This window comes from Megascapheus bottae, chromosome 5 (genome assembly GCF_031878675.1).
Source record: "Megascapheus bottae isolate mThoBot1 chromosome 5, mThoBot2.hap1, whole genome shotgun sequence".
In the NCBI taxonomy this organism is placed as follows: domain Eukaryota; kingdom Metazoa; phylum Chordata; class Mammalia; order Rodentia; family Geomyidae; genus Megascapheus; species Megascapheus bottae.
In genome coordinates this window covers 14,428,829-14,447,686 of record NC_143513.1, presented here as the reverse complement: position 1 = coordinate 14,447,686, position 18,858 = coordinate 14,428,829, and the positions used below count along the sequence as shown (strand labels likewise).

At 36.4% G+C, this 18,858-nt stretch overlaps 1 protein-coding gene across 4 annotated transcripts in view; it reads left to right on the top strand.

Annotated features, from left to right (window-relative positions):
* Crppa (CDP-L-ribitol pyrophosphorylase A) overlaps nucleotides 1–16,573 on the top strand; it is a 196,928-nt gene extending 180,355 nt beyond the window's left edge. For all 4 annotated transcript variants that reach the window (XM_090332284.1, XM_090332282.1, XM_090332286.1 and 1 more), the window contains one exon: nucleotides 16,410–16,573. In XM_090332284.1, the coding sequence (XP_090188410.1) occupies nucleotides 16,410–16,514 (105 nt within the window). In that variant the 3' untranslated portion in view covers nucleotides 16,515–16,573. The remainder of the gene's footprint in view (nucleotides 1–16,409) is intronic.
* Nucleotides 16,574–18,858: the final 2,285 nt, after the last annotated feature.

The window sequence follows — 18,858 nt, the reverse complement described above, 5'->3', positions numbered from 1 at the left end:
CTCCAAGTCTTTCCATTTCTACAAATGGGGTGATGTCATTCTTTCTGATAGCAGCGTAGAATTCCATTGTGTATAAATACCACATCTTGTTGATCCAATCATCTACTGAGGGGCATCAGGGTTGGTTCCATGTCTTTGCTATGGTAAATAGTGCTGCAGTGAATCTCATTGTGCTAGTGGGTTTACTATGCCCTTGTTTCTGGACTTTTGGGTATATGCCAAGGAGTAGAATTGCTGGGTCATAGAGGAGCTCTATGTTTAGTCTTTTGAGGAATCTCCATACTGCTTTCCATAGTGGTTGAATGAGTTTGCACTCCCACCAGCAGTGTAGTAGTGATCACGCCTGGCCACATCCCCGCCAGCATCTGTTGTTATTAGATTTGTTGATCTTGGCCATTCTGACTGGAGCGAGGTGAATCTCAAAAAGGTTTTTTCATTTTCATTTCTTTTATGGCTAGAGATGTTGAGCATTTCTTCATGTATTTATAGGCCATTCTTATTTCTTTTTCAGAGAAGTCTCTCTTTAAGTCTTTGGTACATCTTGTAATGGGATGGTTGCTTCTTTGAAGATTTGTTTTGGAGAGATTCAATATTTTTAGCTGTAGATATATTTTAGATATGAGGCCTTTGTCTGTTGTCTGGTTAGTGAAGATCTTCTACCACTCTGTGGGCTTTCTATTTAACTTGCTAGCTATGTATAAAGACTGTTGTTTTGATCATACTTTTACTCATACCTTGACAACCCTTGTAAGAGACTGATTGCACAAGAAACATCATTTTTGTTTCTATTCCTCCAAATGTGTTAGAATAATTCTGTGTTATGGAAGACCATCCTTCTATGCAATCTGTTTACCTAGCTAGCTCCTCATTTCCTTCCCTTTCTTTTTCTCTAAGTCGTATCAATGAACTTATGAGTACTGGCTTTACTCTGTGGATTTTGGCTTCATAGCTTCTTTTTCCTGTTGTTGAGACTAACCCAGACTTAGCTAATGCAAGCCCCTACTTGTCTCCTAATTTCTTTCACAGTGTTCCTGTTGTTGAGACTAACCCAGACTTAGCTAATGCAAGCCCCTACTTGTCTCCTAATTTCTTTCACAGTGTTCTTGTCAGGTTTTGACCTTTCCTCGCATTTTGACTACTAAATATGTTTTAGACTCATCTCAATGGTTTCTTCATTCATCCTTGTAATTAAACAATTCTCCAAGAAATGAGATTTTCTCTTATTAGCAAATGTTATTTAGAAACCAAGATCTGGGCGCTATAGGTGCTCTCTGCTCTTGCTGTGTGATTTATAAGGTCTTCCAGTGTATAGAAATAGGGAATTATTTATTCTTATGCATATAAACACACTTATCTCTATATGTATATTTGTATGTAATGTATAATTTGTCCAAAACAACAAATGAGTTCAATGAGTTCATTCTGATATCTGTATTTTAATATGTCATGGAATCTTTTTATTCTCCTTTCCTTATATGTAACACTGCTCTCTAACTATGTTTGATTAGTTGTTTGTTAGAGAATACAAAGAAATATCATTTCAGGATTGTTAAGTCATACCTCTGGGAAAACAAAAGTGCTAGTTAAAATAAAAACTTGTTTCACCTCAAACAGAATAGAATCAAAATACAATTTCCAAGTTAGACTATTTTCCTTTGCTATGCCCTTTAGTTACTTATATATAATTCATTAGATGCTGCTAGTAATGTGTTTTGAACAACTCCTAAATCCTGGTTGATCTAATTCGATTTATTTATTTATTGACTGAATATTGTGTATGTAAAAGTAGATTAGTTTTGAATATTAGAACTAGACAAAATGCTTTTAATTTTTTGATTTATTTGTTTTTATTTTAGAAAGAGAGTAGTTCATTAAATAAGGTAGCTGTATCTTATGTTATTTATTTTTTATAATTTTTATTGTAATTAATAGAAGGGTTACATGATATTTGCCAGATAGAAGGTGCATTAATTCCCATATGTTGATATTAGTGAGAAAAGACAAAGAAGGTTACTACATACTCTTACATTATTTATTTGGGGTAGAATGTTCAAGGTCTCCTATTCATTGTAATGTCCTTGTTTATATAATACCTAAATCAATGCTGCCCTCTGCAGTTAGTGCAGCAAAATCTAACTTCTTTAGTCAGTCTGTTGGAGGGAATTTAGCCCCTTGGTTCCCACTTATATGATACTTGTGTTTTCTCTCATATTTCTTTATTTCTTTTTCCCCCTTTCAATTTTTTCCTCCCCCCCCACTTTCCTCAGTTGCCTAAGAAATATTTTTTTTCCTTGTGTGTTCCTTTCTTTTAGGGGAAACCTGATATATCAAACATAATCCTACAGTAATGTTGATTATAACCTCACACCTTTTTTTTTTTTTTTGCTAGTCTTGGGGCTTGAACTCAGGGCCTGGGCACTATCCGTGAACTTTCTCAGGGCTAGTGCTCTACTCCTTGAACCACAGCACTACTTTCGGCTTTTTCTTTGGATGTTATACCAAAAACTCAAACCCAAGGTTTCAGGCACACTAGGCAAACACTCTACCACTAGGCCACACTCCCGGCCCCACTTTTCAGTATTTTTACACCAAACTCAGGCCTATTTTTTTCTGTGTCTGGGTGGAGATCCACTTTGTACCCATGACTAGCCCCATTTTTTTTTCCTTCTGTGTACTTTTTTCAAATTACCCTTGGATGCAAAAACTATGACAGGATAGGATTGTGAGAGCATCTTAATATTTACCTGTTTTTCTCTTTTATGCTTGGGATTTCTGTCCTTAAATTACCTGGAAAGTGTGTGTGTGTGTGTGTGTGTGTGTGTGTGTGTGTGTGTGTGTGTGTGTGTATGGCCGTGAACTCAGGCCTGAGCATTGGATTTGCTCAAGGCTAACATATTTTCCCTTAAACTAGAACTCAATTTCCAGCTTTTTACTGGATAATTTGTGCGTTTTATGGTCCTTTTTCCTTCACACTGGCTAGCTTTTAGCCACAATTCTCAGATCTTAGTCACCTGAGTAGCTGGAATTACAGGGGTTGAGCCACTGTCTCCTGAACATTTGCACTGTTGTGTAAGGTTAGAATACAGTATAGGAGAACTCTCTTCTTGTTATATAATTTATTTGAGAAAACTAGACATATACCCACTTCAAGATGCTAGTAACATATTTTGAAGACAACTATAATAATAAAACTTGCTATTACACAGATGAGTAGATGACTTCATGAAAAAGCCATTAGAGCTGGGACTCTGAGGATTGATATCAATTAGAAACATGACTGTTGAGGAAACTTTTCACTGGGGTAAGATAATGGTGACTGCAGCAGTGAGACCACAACAGTGAATTCTGTGTAGTATACATGAAAGGATTTTCATTGGAAGGATCGATTGGATAGGATTGGTTGTCAGTGACACATATGAGGTATAATATTGAATAATGGAGATTCCATGTAGTGAAAATGACTCCTCTGTTGAGGAATTACTGCTAAAAGAAGTGGTGGCCAGTTAGGGAATGCCAACTGAAAACAGTATAGGATGGTGCAGAATCTCACAGTAGGAAGCTAGCTGAACATGGTAGCATTTGGCTATGTTGAGTAGGACCAAAATATTCAGGATTCTTACAAAGGACATGACATACAAGACCACTTTTCTTTAACTTCATTAAAGTGGAATTGATGTTATAAATTCTGTGTAAGAAAATACACTGTGATAGTGTGACAAGTTATACAATAACTACTTATTTCTAAGGTTATACATCCTGGTGCTTTTGACTACCCATGTTTTATGCACTGTTATCTGACTCTTTATCTCTTTTCCTAGGGTGTGTGTGTGTGTGTGTGTGTGTGTGTGTGTGTGTGTGTGTGTGTGTTGTGTGTGTGTGTGTTGTTTTGTTTTTAATTTGAAATTTACTCTTTTTCCTTATTTTATTCTACAAATGTTTATTGAACACTACTTTATTATAAAGTTCCTTCTTAGGCAAAACATTTTATGTGTGATTGTTATTCAGTAAACCAAAGTATGTTTTTATTAGTATGTTACTAATACATGGGTTCGAACTCTGGGGCTCCCATATTCACGAGGTTATCTTTGCTATAACTGGAGCTCTGTTCTTGAGTCAGGGTGTCATGCGTCATTTTCCCAATTAACTGGAAATGGTTTTTCAGGAACTTTTCTGCCTTGGCTGGCTCTGATCCTTAATCTTCCAGGTCTCAGCCTCCTGATTCAATAAGAGAGAGGAGGCAAGAGAAACTAGTGCTGGAACACTAGTATTCTTTAATCTAAATTTTAGAAGACAGTTGTTTCAAAGGATCAAGGAACAAGTGGTTTTCATTTGGATGGAGCTGTTTTATTTTTCTCAAATCCTAGCAATGACTGACTGCTTCGTTCCTCAGATTTTGGACTTTTACAAATTGAACATTTTTTTCTCCTCTCCACTAGAGGACACTGTATCACCACTAATTTTTTTCTTCCCTATGATTAAAATATACAAAAAAGAATAACTTACTATCACATTGGTTTGATATTAGTGATGATGTTAATAATCATATCAATGTAAGAAGCTGGCTGAAAGTTTATGAAGTCTTCCACTTTTGATTTTTGTATATTACACATGGTATGGTTAGAGATAGATAAGCTTATGTATAAATATTGATCTATAAGATGTATTTTGGGGGCTGGGAGTTTGGCCTAGTGGTTAAAGTGCTTGCCTAGCATGCACAAAGACCCGGGTTCGATTCCTTGGTACCACATATGTAGAAAAAGCCGGAAGTGGTGCTGAGGCTCAAGTGGTAGAGTTCTAGCCTTGAGAAAGTCCAAGGACAGTGCTCAGGCTCTGAGCTCAAGCCCAGGACTGGCAAAAAAAAAAAAAAAAAGATGTATTTTGGATATTGAAATTCTATAGCATACTGATCAAAGATTAAAAGTAATTATTAATAACTAACTACAATCAAGTTGAATTTCAGAGCAGTTTTGTATCTCATGGAAATGAAGCCAAGTGTTAGGATTTGTTCAAACAATGCAATATTTATAGTTCCAGAAGGATTGTGTAATCTCCTGAGACATCTGAAGCCTAAATATAAATATACACATTTTAACTTTATAGTTCTCTTTCAGAAAAAAAAATACATTGTGTTCTTTAGGAGTGTTGTCTATGGGGGATGAACATCTTTTACAATTTCCTTTCAGGTTATCTATAAAGATTTAGAGAACAATGACATCACAGCCTTTCCTGCTATTCTTTGAGACAGACCTCTGCAAAATCTACAAAAATTTCATTTTAACAGCCTAACATCAATTTAAATACACTTCAATTAGTGAAATCTATATAGTAGAATGATGAGGTTAAACAAAATTCTATTCAGTACTTAAAAAGACTCAATATTAGGAGCCAGGAGTTTGGCCTAGTAGAGTGCTTGCCTAGCATGCATGAAGATCTGGGTTCTGTTCCTTGGTACCATGTACAGGGAAAAAGCCAGAAGTGGTGCTGTGGCTCAAGTGGAAGAGCCCTAGCCTTGAGAAAGTCCAAGAACAGTGCTCAGACGCTAAGTTCAAGCTCTACAACTAGCAAAAGGGACAAAAGTGATTCAATATTACAAAAAGTTTACTTTTCCAAAGGACTTCCACCTTCAAAGCTGTCTTTTTTCAACAATGGAAGGGATAGGTAGTAAGTCATAAGGAAGGGCTTGGAAATGCCTGCATACCACAGGTAGTTCAACACTGAGGTACTTTCTGGGATGCACACAGTGATTCACTTTTGGGGAACTCAGCTTTTGTTAAGGTAAAGCTGGTGAGGAAGGAAAAGAAGTGATGCTGCCATTCCAAAACTTCTATGCCATTAAACAATCTTCTAAGCCAGGGCCAAGTAACTCACACCTGTAACCCTGGCTACTCAGGAGTCTTAGACCTGCAGATTGTGCTAGTCTAAGCCAGCTTGGGCCAGAAAAGCCCATAACACTCTCTCCAGTTCACCACAACAAAAGCCCAAAATATTGCTGTGGTGCCAGTGGTAGAGTAAGCCTTGAGTGAAAAATCTAAAGGACAGTACCCAGACCCTGACTTCAAGCTCCAGTACTGATATTGCACACACACACACACACACACACACACACACACACACACACAGAGACTTGTCTATTTCCCACAAAGCTTGCCAAGTACTTAAAAGTCCTATGAGAACATCTCCCTGAAGACTTTACCATACCAAAGACAAAAAAAGATACACACACACACACACACACACACAAATAATATAACCGTACTGTACAGAATTCCATTCACAAAACTTAATTTGGCTAGATAGTAGACTTAGAATTAGTTACCATATCTCTTAAAAAGATAAAGTTTTTTCTGTATATCATTCATATAATCATAGTACTACTTCAACCTACTTTTGAAATTATGAATTGAATAGATTTAACTAGGAAAAGATTTTGAAGTAAAACTCACAATGAATTCTAATTGTAAATAATTTCATTTGTAGATATAAAACATTAAAATAACTTCATAATATTTTATATTCTTCCTAGTAATCTTAAAATCCAATTGTTGACAGATTCTTGAAGTTATCAGTGAAAAATTGTTACAAGCTGAATAACATTCAGGACAATTTTTGTTACTTTAGTTTGACTTTCATAATAATTTTCTTTACAACTTGGTCAATATAAAGCTAAAACTTTATAGATTATGAATATGGTTTTTCTGGGAGGCTATTGGAGAAGATTAGAATTTTCAGTAAAAAAGTTTCTGTACATATTTTGAAGATATTTATGGAAGGAGATAGTCTCTGTAAATTTGATTTTTCCATAATATTAATTTGACCTGAATTTTAAATTCATCTTTATTCTCTATATGAGCATATAATATGTTCATTATGGAAAATCTATTATGGTAAATCACAAAGCAGAAATGAATTTTTCTATAATTCCACAGTGCTCCAATAACTTTTATTAACAGTTGATGTTCTTTCCTTCATAATTTTCAGGAAGCTGACTACCACAGAGTATTTAGTTTAGTGTTTAGTTTTGCTATAATATAGTTTTTACCATCAAAATGAATAAGTACTGTATTTTTAAATATTAAGTTTAATTTTTATTCTTCTTTGAGAGGACAGAGCTTAAAACTTTTAAACTATAAACTGTCATTGTTATAAAGTTAATAGGGTAGTGAAAATTAATAATAGCTGTAGCATTAATTTAGATTTGAGGAAAATTCATATTTCACATACACATCACCTATGTGATGTACATCTGATAGCTTCTTCTAACATTAAGTAATCTTCTATTTTTCTTAGATTCAACAAATGTAAACGTTAAAATTTTTATGGGAGGATATGTGAACTCAAGTATTACACTTAACATTCTGCTCTTTATCTCTAGGAAGTTGAAATACGGGTAATCCTGATTTCCTGTAGCTAAGGTTTCAGAGTGTAAATAAATTCTCTTATTTTGGGTGTTTTTCTTCTCTATGTGTGTGTGTGTGTGTGTGCGTGTGTGTTTGTATGAGCATTGCTCCTGGACCTTGAACTCAGGACAGCACACTAGCACTTTAACACTTGAACCACAGCTCCACTTTTTTTTTCATATATTTTTTATTGTAATTAATAGAAGGGTTACATGATATTTGCCAGATAGATGGTGCATTAATTCCCATACATTGATACCCTTTCACATTTCTTGGTCCCCATTTCCCTCACCCCCATCCCACCCCTTATCTTGTTTTCCCCCATTCACTATACAATTTCAAATAGCCAAATACAAATATATCCGATATATCAGGCAACAAAGTGAGATACTGTAACAATATGAGATAACCAAGGGACAGCAAAAGAGATGAGAGATAACATAGTACCTTAAGAACAACAATCATTCATTATATGGCTTACGTTTTTATATCCTAGAGATCCTTTCATTTAGCGTCCTACTATATGGCCTTTTGTATCAAGGCTTTGCTCTATTGCAAATCTTTGCTAGGAGAGCCCAAGGTTTCTACTGATTATGACAAGTGAGGGAAACCATTGAGCCTAAGTTCTTTTGAGTCTGGCAACATCACTTAATATGATCTTTCTATTTCCTAACAAATGGGGCAATGTCATTCTTTCTGACAGCAGCATAGAATTCCATTGTGTGCAAATACCACATCTTGTTGATCCACTCATCAACTGAGGGACATCTAGGTTGGTTCCATATCTTTGCTAAGGTAAATAGTGCTGCAATGAACATTGTTGTGCTGGTGGATTTAGTATGTCTTTGTTTCTGGATGATTGGGTAAATGCCAAGTAGTGGAATTGCTGGGGCATAGGGGAGCTCTATGTTTAGTCTTTTGAGGAACTGCCATACTGTTTTCCATAGTGGTTGAATGAGTTTGCACTCCCACCAACAGTGTAGTAGTGATCCCTCCTGGTCATATCCCCTCCAGCATCTGTTGTTACTAGTTTTCTTGATCCGGGCCATTCTAACTGGAGTGAGGTGGAATCTTAGAGTTGTTTTGATTTGCATTTCTTTTATGACCAGAGATGTTGAGCATTTCTTCATGTGTCTATAGGCCATTTTTGTTTCTTCTTCAGAGAAGACTCTCTCTTTTTTTTTTTTTTTTTTTTGCCAGTCCTGGGCTGGAGCTCAGGGCCTGAGCACTGTCCTTGGACTTTTCTCAAGGCTAGAGCTCTACCACTTGAGCCTCAGCACCACTTCCGGCTTTTTTCTATGTATGTGGTACCAAGGAATCGAACCCGGGGTCTTCGTGCATGCTAGGCAAGCATTTTAACCACTAGGCCAAACTCCCGGCCCGAGAAGACTCTCTTTAAGTCTTTGGCCCACCTTTTAATGGAATGGTTGTTATTTTTGGAGATTAGTTTTGGAGTGATTCAATTTTTTGAGCTATTTATATATTTTAGATATGAGGCCTTTGTCTGTTGTATGGTTGGTGAAGATCTTCTCCCACTCTGCAGGCTTCCTAATTAATTTACCAGCTATGTCCTTTGCCATACAAAAGCTCTGCAGTTTAATGCAGTCCCACTTATCCAGCCTTTCTCTGATTTGTTGTGATTCTTGGTCCTTCTTAACAAAGTTTCGACCTGTGCCAAGGAGGTCTAGTGTATCTCCTATTCCTTCTTGTAACGTTTTCAGAGTGTCGGCTTTTACCTCCGAGTCTTTGATCCATTTGGAGTTAATTCTAGTGCAGGGTGACAAAGAAGGATCCAAGTTTAGTTTTCTGCAGGTGCTTAACCAGTTCTGCCAGCACCACTTGTTGAAGAGGCTATCTTTCTTCCACTCTATTTTTTTGGCTCCCTTGTCAAAGATTAGGTGGCCATAGGTCTGTGGTTTAATATCTGGGTCCTCAGTTCTATTCCATTGGTCTTCAGGCCTGTTCCTGTGCCAGTACCAAGCTGTTTTGATAATTATAGCTCTGTAATAGAGTCTAAAGTTTGGAATTGAAATTCCTCCTGCACTGTTCTTTCTGCTAAGAAGTGCTTTTGCTACATGGGGTCTTTTATTATTCCATATGAAATTTTGGATTGCCTCTTCTATTTCTTTAAAGAATGCCATTGAGATATTGATGGGTATTGCGTTGAATTTGTAGATAGCCCTTGGCAAGATTGTCATTTTCACGATATTGATTCTTCCAATCCAGGAACATGGGAGATTTTTCCATTTCCTCAGTTCTGCTTTAATTTCCTTTTTCAGAGTTTTAAAGTTTTCATCAAAAAGGTCCTTTACATTCTTAGTTAAGCTAATTCCTAGGTACTTTATTTTCTTTGAGGCTATTGCGAAAGGAGTTGCTTTCCTGATTGTTGCCTCGTTCCTCTCACTGTTGGCGTAAAGGAAGGCAGTTGATTTTTGAGGGTTAATTTTATAGCCTGCTACCCTTCCAAAGTTTTGAATCAGCTCAAGGAGCTTGGGAGTAGAGTCTATAGGATTCTTTAAATACAGAATCATGTCATCTGCAAAGAGGGAAAGTTTTACTTCTTCTTTCCCTATTTGGATCCCCTTTATGCTTGCTTCTTGCCTTATTGCACTGGCTAGGAATTCTAATACTATGTTAAAGAGGAGTGGAGAGAGTGGGCATCCTTGTCTCGTTCCTGATTTTAGAGGGAATGGCTTTAGCTTTTCGCCATTAAGTATAATACTCGCTGTGGGTTTGTCATACACAGCCTTTATTTTATTGAGGAATATTCCATTTTTAACTTTTTGGTGATTGACTGGAAATAAGGGTCTCTTGTAGTTTCCTGACTAAGCTGGGTTTGAATTGCTATTCTCAGATCTTAGCCTCTAGAATGGCAAGACAGATAGGTATAAGCCACTGGCACCCAGCTTTCTTTACTTTTAATGTGGGAATATGGGTGCTCATTTTTCTTGCAAAACTTTTATATGGTCTGAATTATGACTCTCATATGCCATTGTAAGGATCAGTTATTTCTATTCTCAATGTTGGCCTTATCCATTTTGGGTACTGCAATTTCACTTCTGTACTCTCATTCTTCAGTTCTTGTTCAGCCATCATTCTGGCTCATTCTGTTGTTACCTTGCTGATTCTGTCTTTTTTGTTTTCCCAGAGCTGAGAATGTTGCCCTCTGTCTAGTCTGGGATATATTTTCTACATCTGCACACAGCATTTCTTCTGTAATAATGGAGTTGTCCTTTTGAAAAATTCATTTTTTTGTGGAAAACAATATTCCCAGATGACTGGACTGCTCTGAGAACTAAATTGTAGCTTTTGAAATGTTCCAGTCTTCTAGGTTTTGGTGGGAAGGAGTTGTCAATAGATAAAGAGAAAGGAAAATGGAATGGAGTATGACCATAAAGTATTGAAGTGATTCTGATATAATTTCTGGAGAGTTTTTTTCTTATTGTGCCTCAACTCACATGTTTTTAGCTACCATCCAGATTAATATCATCTTTTGTCAGCATCTCTCATGATAAGCCCTCACAATTAATTAATTTCAAGTATTCTCTTTTAAAACTCTAAAATGTTGCTTGTGTTTTAATCACATATTTCTATCAACATTTTGATCTCTTCCTCTGTTTTATGATGTAGTAAACTAGAGTTATCTAAAAATCCTTACATGCTGATTTCAATCGATGTATTATTTTTGGATCTGTTTCAGTTTATTTTTCCCCTTGATTAGGAGTTACATTTTTCTGTGCCTTGCCTTCTACTTCTTTGCTTGCTTAGTAATATTTTATTGTATGTCACAATTTAGTTACAAAATGCTATAAAGGCTGCAGACTTGTTTAGCCTTCTCTAAAGAATACAGAAATTTGTTTTGGCAAGCAGTAGTGTCCTTGGAAGATAAATTTCATCTTGTGAAAGATGTTGAAACTTTTTGGGCAGGTCTGGTTTGGTTTTGTCTTTATTTTCTGGCTATAGTCTTAGCCAGTTTGAGATCTCAACTGAAAGTCATGGATGTTCGCTGAAACTTTTTCATTCTCTCTGGACTTGAGTCTAATTTTCTCCACATGCACAGAGGGTGGCCTTGAAAACTACTCAGCTGTGCTTTCTACCACTGATTCTATGCAAGTCTCCTTCAAGTCTCTTCTTGAGTACATATGGAGCTAGGGGCTCAGAAAGTATTGAAGGAGACCAGCATGCTCAAATGTTGTAATTATACATACTTTTTTGTGGGGTCATGGGACTTGAAAGATACTTTATAAAAACATGACTGTGTTAAAAAAAAGATTAAGAAGACAGTACAGTTTTTCCCAGTATCCTTTATGCTTCATTATGTATAATTATAATTATAATTAATGAGCCAACACTCCAGCCGTCTATCTATCTATCTAGATATATCATTCAGATATCACTGATGATATGTATATTATTTATGTGTGTGTGTGTGTGTGTGTGTATGTGTGTGTGTGTGTGTGTGTGTGTGTGTGTAGGAGTGATGGATGTTACAGTGATTTGAAGTTAGAGTATTATACTTGCTAAGCTGATGTTCTATTTCTTGAGCCATACCTTCAGTTCTGCTTTTTGCTGCTTATTTTGACATGTAATCAAACTTTTCTGCCCAAGCTGCTCTCAAACTGTGATTTTTTTACATCAGTCTCTCAAGTACCTAGTTTTTCAGGTGTGAGCCACTGGTGTCTCGTCTTCTACATTATTATTAACAACTCCAGAATATATTTCGCTTTTCTTAGTTTTACTTTTTGCGCTTTTATTACAGTATACAATGTAACTTTTATTTGTCATATCTTTTTTCATATATTTTATTGTATTTAATAGAAGGGTTACATCGTATTCACCAGATAGAAGGTGCATTATTTCACATACATTGATACCCTTTCTCATGTCTTGGTCCCCATTTCCCTCCCTCCACCCAACCCCTCATCTTGTTTTCCCACCTTCCTTATCCTATTTCAAATAACCAAATATGCATATATACAGTATATCAGATAACAAGGTAAAATTCTGTAACAATATGAGATAACCAAGGGACAGTAAAAGATATGAGAGATACCATAGTACATTAAGGAAAACATTTTAGACTCTTCTTGTTTAATATTGTTTTTTACTTTCTCTGGCTTTGTCGATGTTGGAAGGCTTTTGTTTTTCTTTATTGTTCTCTAAAGGTTTTTTGGGGGAGAGGGTGGGTCCTGGGGCTTGAAACTCTGCCTGGGCACTGTCCCTGAGCTCTTCAGTTAAAGGCTACCACACTACCCTTGAGCCAAGCCCCACTTGCAGTTTTCCAGAGGTTAATTGGAGATAAGAGTCTCAGGTCCTTCAGTGCCTGGGCTGACTTTGAACCGCTGATCCACAGATCTCAGCCTCTTGAGTAGCTAGAATTATTGTATTTTATTAACATGTATTCTTTTACATGTTGATAATGTTTAGTGTGATATTTCCATGCACATTATATTCATGGATTAAATCCAGCTTCCCTTTCTCCTGCTCTAGTATTTTAGATGAGTTTGTTTTGCTTCTTCATTGTCCTTGATAATTCTGGTCCTGTGTTCTTGCAGAATTATCTTCAGATTGTTTTTCTGTTTTCCTCATACTTAGACCAAGAGTGTGTGTGTGTGTGTGTGTGTGTGTATATATATATATATATATATATATAATTGAAGAAGACCAGAAGAGACATATCCAGGATACATCCTTTCAGTATAAGTTTTGACTGTTCTAATTTGTTTAACATTAAACTTCTCTACTATTTGGAATTCACAGAGGGCTGTGTTTCCATGCATGCCATGATAACACCTCATCCCCGCTCCCAAACATCCCATTAGCCCCTACTCTCGTCAAGGATGAAAAGTTTTATTAGGTTTGCAAAATTCCATTTTATGGTTGCTACTTTATCTTTTTCACCTATTTATTATGAGTATTATTCTTAATAAAATTATGAATAATACTGCAATAAATATGGAAGAAGAGATATCTACTGGAGATTAGGATTTTATTTTCTTTGTATATATACCTAGTTTTCAAATTAATGGAAAATTTGATGTTTTAATACATTTTGAGGAACTTTGTACTCTTCTCTTTTTCATTTTCAACAATAATGTGCAAATGTTCTCCTTTCTGCACATTCTCAGCTACCGTCTTTTTAATATTCTAAGTAGAGTGATATATCTCAGTATAGATAGGATTTGCATTATAGGTAAATGCTAATCATCAGAGAACACTTGTTGAAGAAAAGTATCTCATTTTGCTCTTCTCTGTATTGTACTATTGTAGACAGACAGGAAGTTCTGAGATGAGTTCAAATTTATAAATTGTATATGTGATCTTTGTAGCTAATTTAATTTTTTCTAACTATATACATGATTTACTGTTGTGTTTTGTCAGTTTTTATTTATTTTAATTAATTAATTAATTAGATACAGGATTTTACTACGTAGGAAAATATGAGTTTTTTGCTAATGCCGGGATCTCAAAAACTTCCTTAGTTTTGTTTGTTACAGAGTCACTTTTGACAAGAATAAACTAATTTCAAAGAGCTAAACAGATTTTTCTGTTTATTTATAAGAGGCCTTAATTATCATCATCTGTGTTATGTCTCAATGTAACGAGACCAGAATATCAATGTATATTATGCACTCTGCATTGCTGTAATTAATTGATCATGAAGTATGGCAAATATATACATATGCACACACACACACACACACAAACACACACACACACATACACACACACACACACACAAGGCCTAAACCGTTAGAATGAGTTGTTTATGTGTAACTTAGGCCTTGTGATATTCTGGAAAACAGGGACATGTTTGGAAGACAATACTGAAGTGTTTCTGTGAAGCTGATGTGCAAAAAACAAAGCAGTCTTGTTGGGGTGGGGGGGAGGGAAATGGGGACCAAGACATGTGAAAGGGTATCAATGTATGTGAATTAATGCACCTTCTATCTGGCAAATATCATGTAACCCTTCTTTTAATTACAATGAAAATATATGAAAAAGAAAAAAAACAAAACAAGAAACCAAAGCAGTCACCCTTTGAGTGTGTCTTCCCTAGTTCCACTTCTTAGAATCCAGTCAAGAAAATGGATGGAAAAGAACAACTTAGGCTCAGTGAGCTTCTTGTCATCATGCTTACAGATGGGGCTCTGGGCTCAAGCTACTGGGGAGGCAGTAGTGGGAGGGAGTCCGGGATGGAGCTTTAAGGCTGTTTTTTCTTTGTTCTGTTTCCAGCCTTTCTGCTAAATATGCAAATATGAGTCAACAAAATATCCAAATAGCAGTTATTGTCAACAAATGAATTAAGAGCAATGATATCTCTAGTCTAGAGCCTCCTTTGCTTTGAATTCCTCATTTATGGAGTACCACATGTGGGTTGGCAATGAGCTAAGCATTCCATATTCAGAGATAGATTGAAAAAAGCCTTCGACCACTGATTCATCATCTGGTAAAAGAGATGTTCAGTTTGAAAGATTATTAAAATGGCCAGGTGCTGGTGGCTTATGCCTGGTAATCCTAATTAATCGGGAGGCTGAAATCTGAGGATTGTTGTATGAAGCCAGTCCTGGCAGGAAAATCTGTGAAACTGTTATCTCCAGTGAACTAGCAAAAAGTTAGAAGTAATAGAGGAGTACCCTTAATCAAAACAAAAACAACTCAGGGACAGTGCTGAAGCTGAATAGATATTCCAGAACTGGCACCAAACATAAAAAATAGAAAAAAAGAAACGGAAAAGAAAAAGAAAAGATGATTTGAAGGGATTTAAAGGGATTCCCACCTGTGGAAATAGTCTCACCCACACTGAGCTGGCTGGGGTTAGAGTCAAGTAGCTTTGGAGGATCATAGACACCTGGATTGAACCCACAAGGAGGAACTAGAGTGGAGTAAACCAAGTAGAGTATGGGAACCTTTTCTGGCAAAGGAATTCACTGATAAAGAGGGAAGCAAGCTCAGAAGGGAGGAGAGCTTGTGATTGTTGTATGTGGCTTGCAGAATGGACTGATTCTAATAAAGTTAAGGGACTAATTTTAATGTCATGAATCTGGAAGAATAAAAGACTTCTTGTTACCAGAGGACAGGGTGAGACTCTGTCCTGACATATGAAGATAGTATGCAGAATAGTGATATGATCAGGTCTACATTTCAAGATGAGTATGTGGACTGCATGATGAGGAGGGAACAGGGCATGACTGTATGGAGATTATTGATGATCCTGTCCTGTTAACTGAGGACAGAACTGCATGCTGCCAGTGGTCTTTGAATAGAAGCATCTGTAATGCCTGGTCTGGATGTGGAAGGATGCAGGAAATAATAGGAAAGTGGGTTCCTTGGGTTCTGGAGACACAGTGGATATTGAGATGAAACATTGAGGGTGGTAATGAAGTATGGCATCTTTCTTCAAATAGAGCACAGTCTTAGAGACTTGAAAGGTATCAAGTAGCTTTGTTTCTATTTTCCCTTCTCTTCATATTATAAGCCCTTCACACTTTCAAAAAGCCTGAAAATGATTTATCAGGTATTTTTAGGTAATAAGATTTCATAGGCAGAATCTACATATCTGCAACAGGTGAGATACCTCCCCTCATGAATTTGATTGTTCACAAACAGTAGGTTTTTCCATTCACCACTACTTGCAAACAGTGAACAAGGAAGTTGGAGAACATTCCAAAAAAAGAGAAATTAAGGAAATATTCATTCTTCCCTAGATGGTCAAAATCATCCAGAGAACAGATATAGGAAAAATAATTTCTTGTTCCTTTTGTTAGTATTTCAAGATTTGTCAGTACTTTTATTACACATTTGGCAGACTTTTTCTTTTGGTCTATAATAAAAAGAGCTTGCAGATTGTTTTCTCCTATATTCAAAGAATGGGGAACTTGCAGGTGGCTAGGGTCTGAGGTTATAAAATGCTAAGTACAGAAAGTAGCTGATCTAGCTAAATGTCTTCTTATCCAATTGAATGTATGCTGAAGTAATTACTGCTTTTTTCCTTTGTGTTTTATTTTTTAGGGTGAGCAGAAGCTTCGGGATAGTTTAAGAGAAGGGGCCATCATTATTGCTGCCTTAATTAAAGAAAGAAGCTCTGGACTTGTTGGTCAGCTAATGGTAGCATGATAAACAGAGGCAGAACATCACCGATGAGACTTCTGAAAGTATTTTCCTGTGCATCTCTGTGATGTTTGATTGTCCACCTCCATTTCTTCAGGTGTATGGGGTAGAATGTTGTTTTCTCCATTTATCATGTGTAGGTGCTTGAATTGTAACAATGGGTCAGTGCTTGTATCTATGAAATTATGTACATTACAACACAAATTGCCTCAACCATAAAAAAGGGCATAAGAATAATTGCCTTCATATAAAGACTCTTTTCACAAAGGTCAAAAGATCAAGTGGAAACCAGGATTGGCATGAGCTCTTCCTTTAAAGAACAAGCAGTTATGAGCTATGGATTCATTAATGTGCACACTACAATGAAGCTAATGGATAATAACAGTCTGAACTATGCTTCTTTTTATGATTGTCCTCAGCAGGTGAAATTTTGGGTTATCTTATTTTGGATTTTTCTACAACTTTAAATAAAGAGTAAAAATGAAACCATTCAAAATAATTTCAAATTTTGCTTCCTGTCTTCTCCGTCCCTGAAGAGGTTGTAATTGTCTTCTGCTTCTCTATTACTTTAAAATTGTTTTTCTTGGGTTTATGAATATAATCTTAACTTTCACTATTTTGTAGAATCTCTATTTTTTAGTTTGAAGAAGTCTGTAGAAGTTTATAAAAATTTACTTATTTTAGCCGATCTCCAGTTGGTAGCCTTCTATTATATGAAAGCCCAGAGCCCACAACATCTTTTCAGTATGTAGCCCATGCTGGCCTCAAAATTGCTCTCTAGATCTGGTTGGCCAGAAACTCATAACCTGTCTACCTCAGCCACTGCAGTGCTGTCACCATGCTTGACTTTAAACTAGTTATTCTTTTGATGTAGGTATTGTTGCCTTGTTAAATCAAATCCTTATTTTTCCCAATTTCCATTGGTCTATACCTCTCAAATGTTAATATTTGCCTTTACATTGCATGTACCAATGATGTGCATTGTTATTAGTGCCACCTGTCATTTAATGTATATATTATAAAATAGGACAAATCATTCCAAAGCTTCACATGAAATATTTTCAGTTAGACAATGAAATGTCTAATCTGTGAAATTTCTTCTTTAACACATTAGATAATTTTCCTGTACTTCTCAAGTATTAAATCGTAGCAAAGTATGTATGTAAGTACTAATGAAATAATCATTGATATTTATTCACATCAGTGTAATGAGTTGAATGTAGGCTTACATTTAAATTGCTTGGTTTCTCTTTTTTTATTTTTTGCTCATCCTGGAGCTTGAACTCAGGACCTGAGCACTGTCTTTGGACTTTCTCAAAGTTAGAGCTCTGTCACTTGAGCCACACCACCACTTCCAGCTTTTTCTGTTTATGGCTGCCGAGGAATTGAACCTGGGTCGTTGTGCATGCTAGGCAAGCACTCTACCACTAGGGCAAACTCCTGACCACCTCTTCTTTTTTTCTTGACCTCTAGTTGTTATGTAATATAAATCAGTTAACTCATATTCTTGCATGAAAAAAATCTGAGCTACCATATAGGGATTGGTCACAATCCCTGTGTCTTTATGAGCTGAAAGACACTAAAGCCAAGTCCACACTTGGTGCTGGTAGAAACAATATTTCAGGACACTGAAGTGCTCACAGAGGCAGAAGAGAATGCCTAGTAATATCATAGCCATTTTAACATCAAAGAAAAATGTATTATTTATGTGTTCACGGTAACAAAGGGATTTGTTAAGCTGCTAGTTGTGTGACTAGGCATGAACAGTTGTGAGCAGCACATAATATTTGATAATGATAACTGACTACATTACTAGTTGTTTTACTTATGGAAAGAAAAGGAAGAAGAGAAATGTTACCCAGGCAATTGGCTTTATAAAGGCAGGTTGCTGCAAGTGTGGCTCAGCTTCTGAGGGCCTGCCTGGAAGCTCCAGGTCTGATCAAACCCCAGTGGTCTGAGTGTCAATGGCAATGGCTTACACTTACACTTATAATCCTGGTACTGAAGAGGCTGGGATGTGAGAGGACTGTGATTTAGTGCCACCCCAGAAGGGAAGACCACAAGAGTTCATCTCCAGAATAATCAATGAAAAGTGGGAATAAAATTGTGGCTCAGCAAAGCCTCAACCGAACAAGCAAGCTAAACAAATGTTCAACCCAGTACTGGCCAAAAATACAATGAAGACCAGAAAACACAGAAAGCCAGCTCAAAAGGCAAAGCAAAATCACTATCTCTGGAGTAGAATAGTGGTTAAGAAAGCGAAGATTTCAGGTTAATAAAGAAAAAATAGTACAGTGGACAAGAATATCCCTTGGCTACATTAGTGTTTCTCAGCTCAGGGACAACCTCT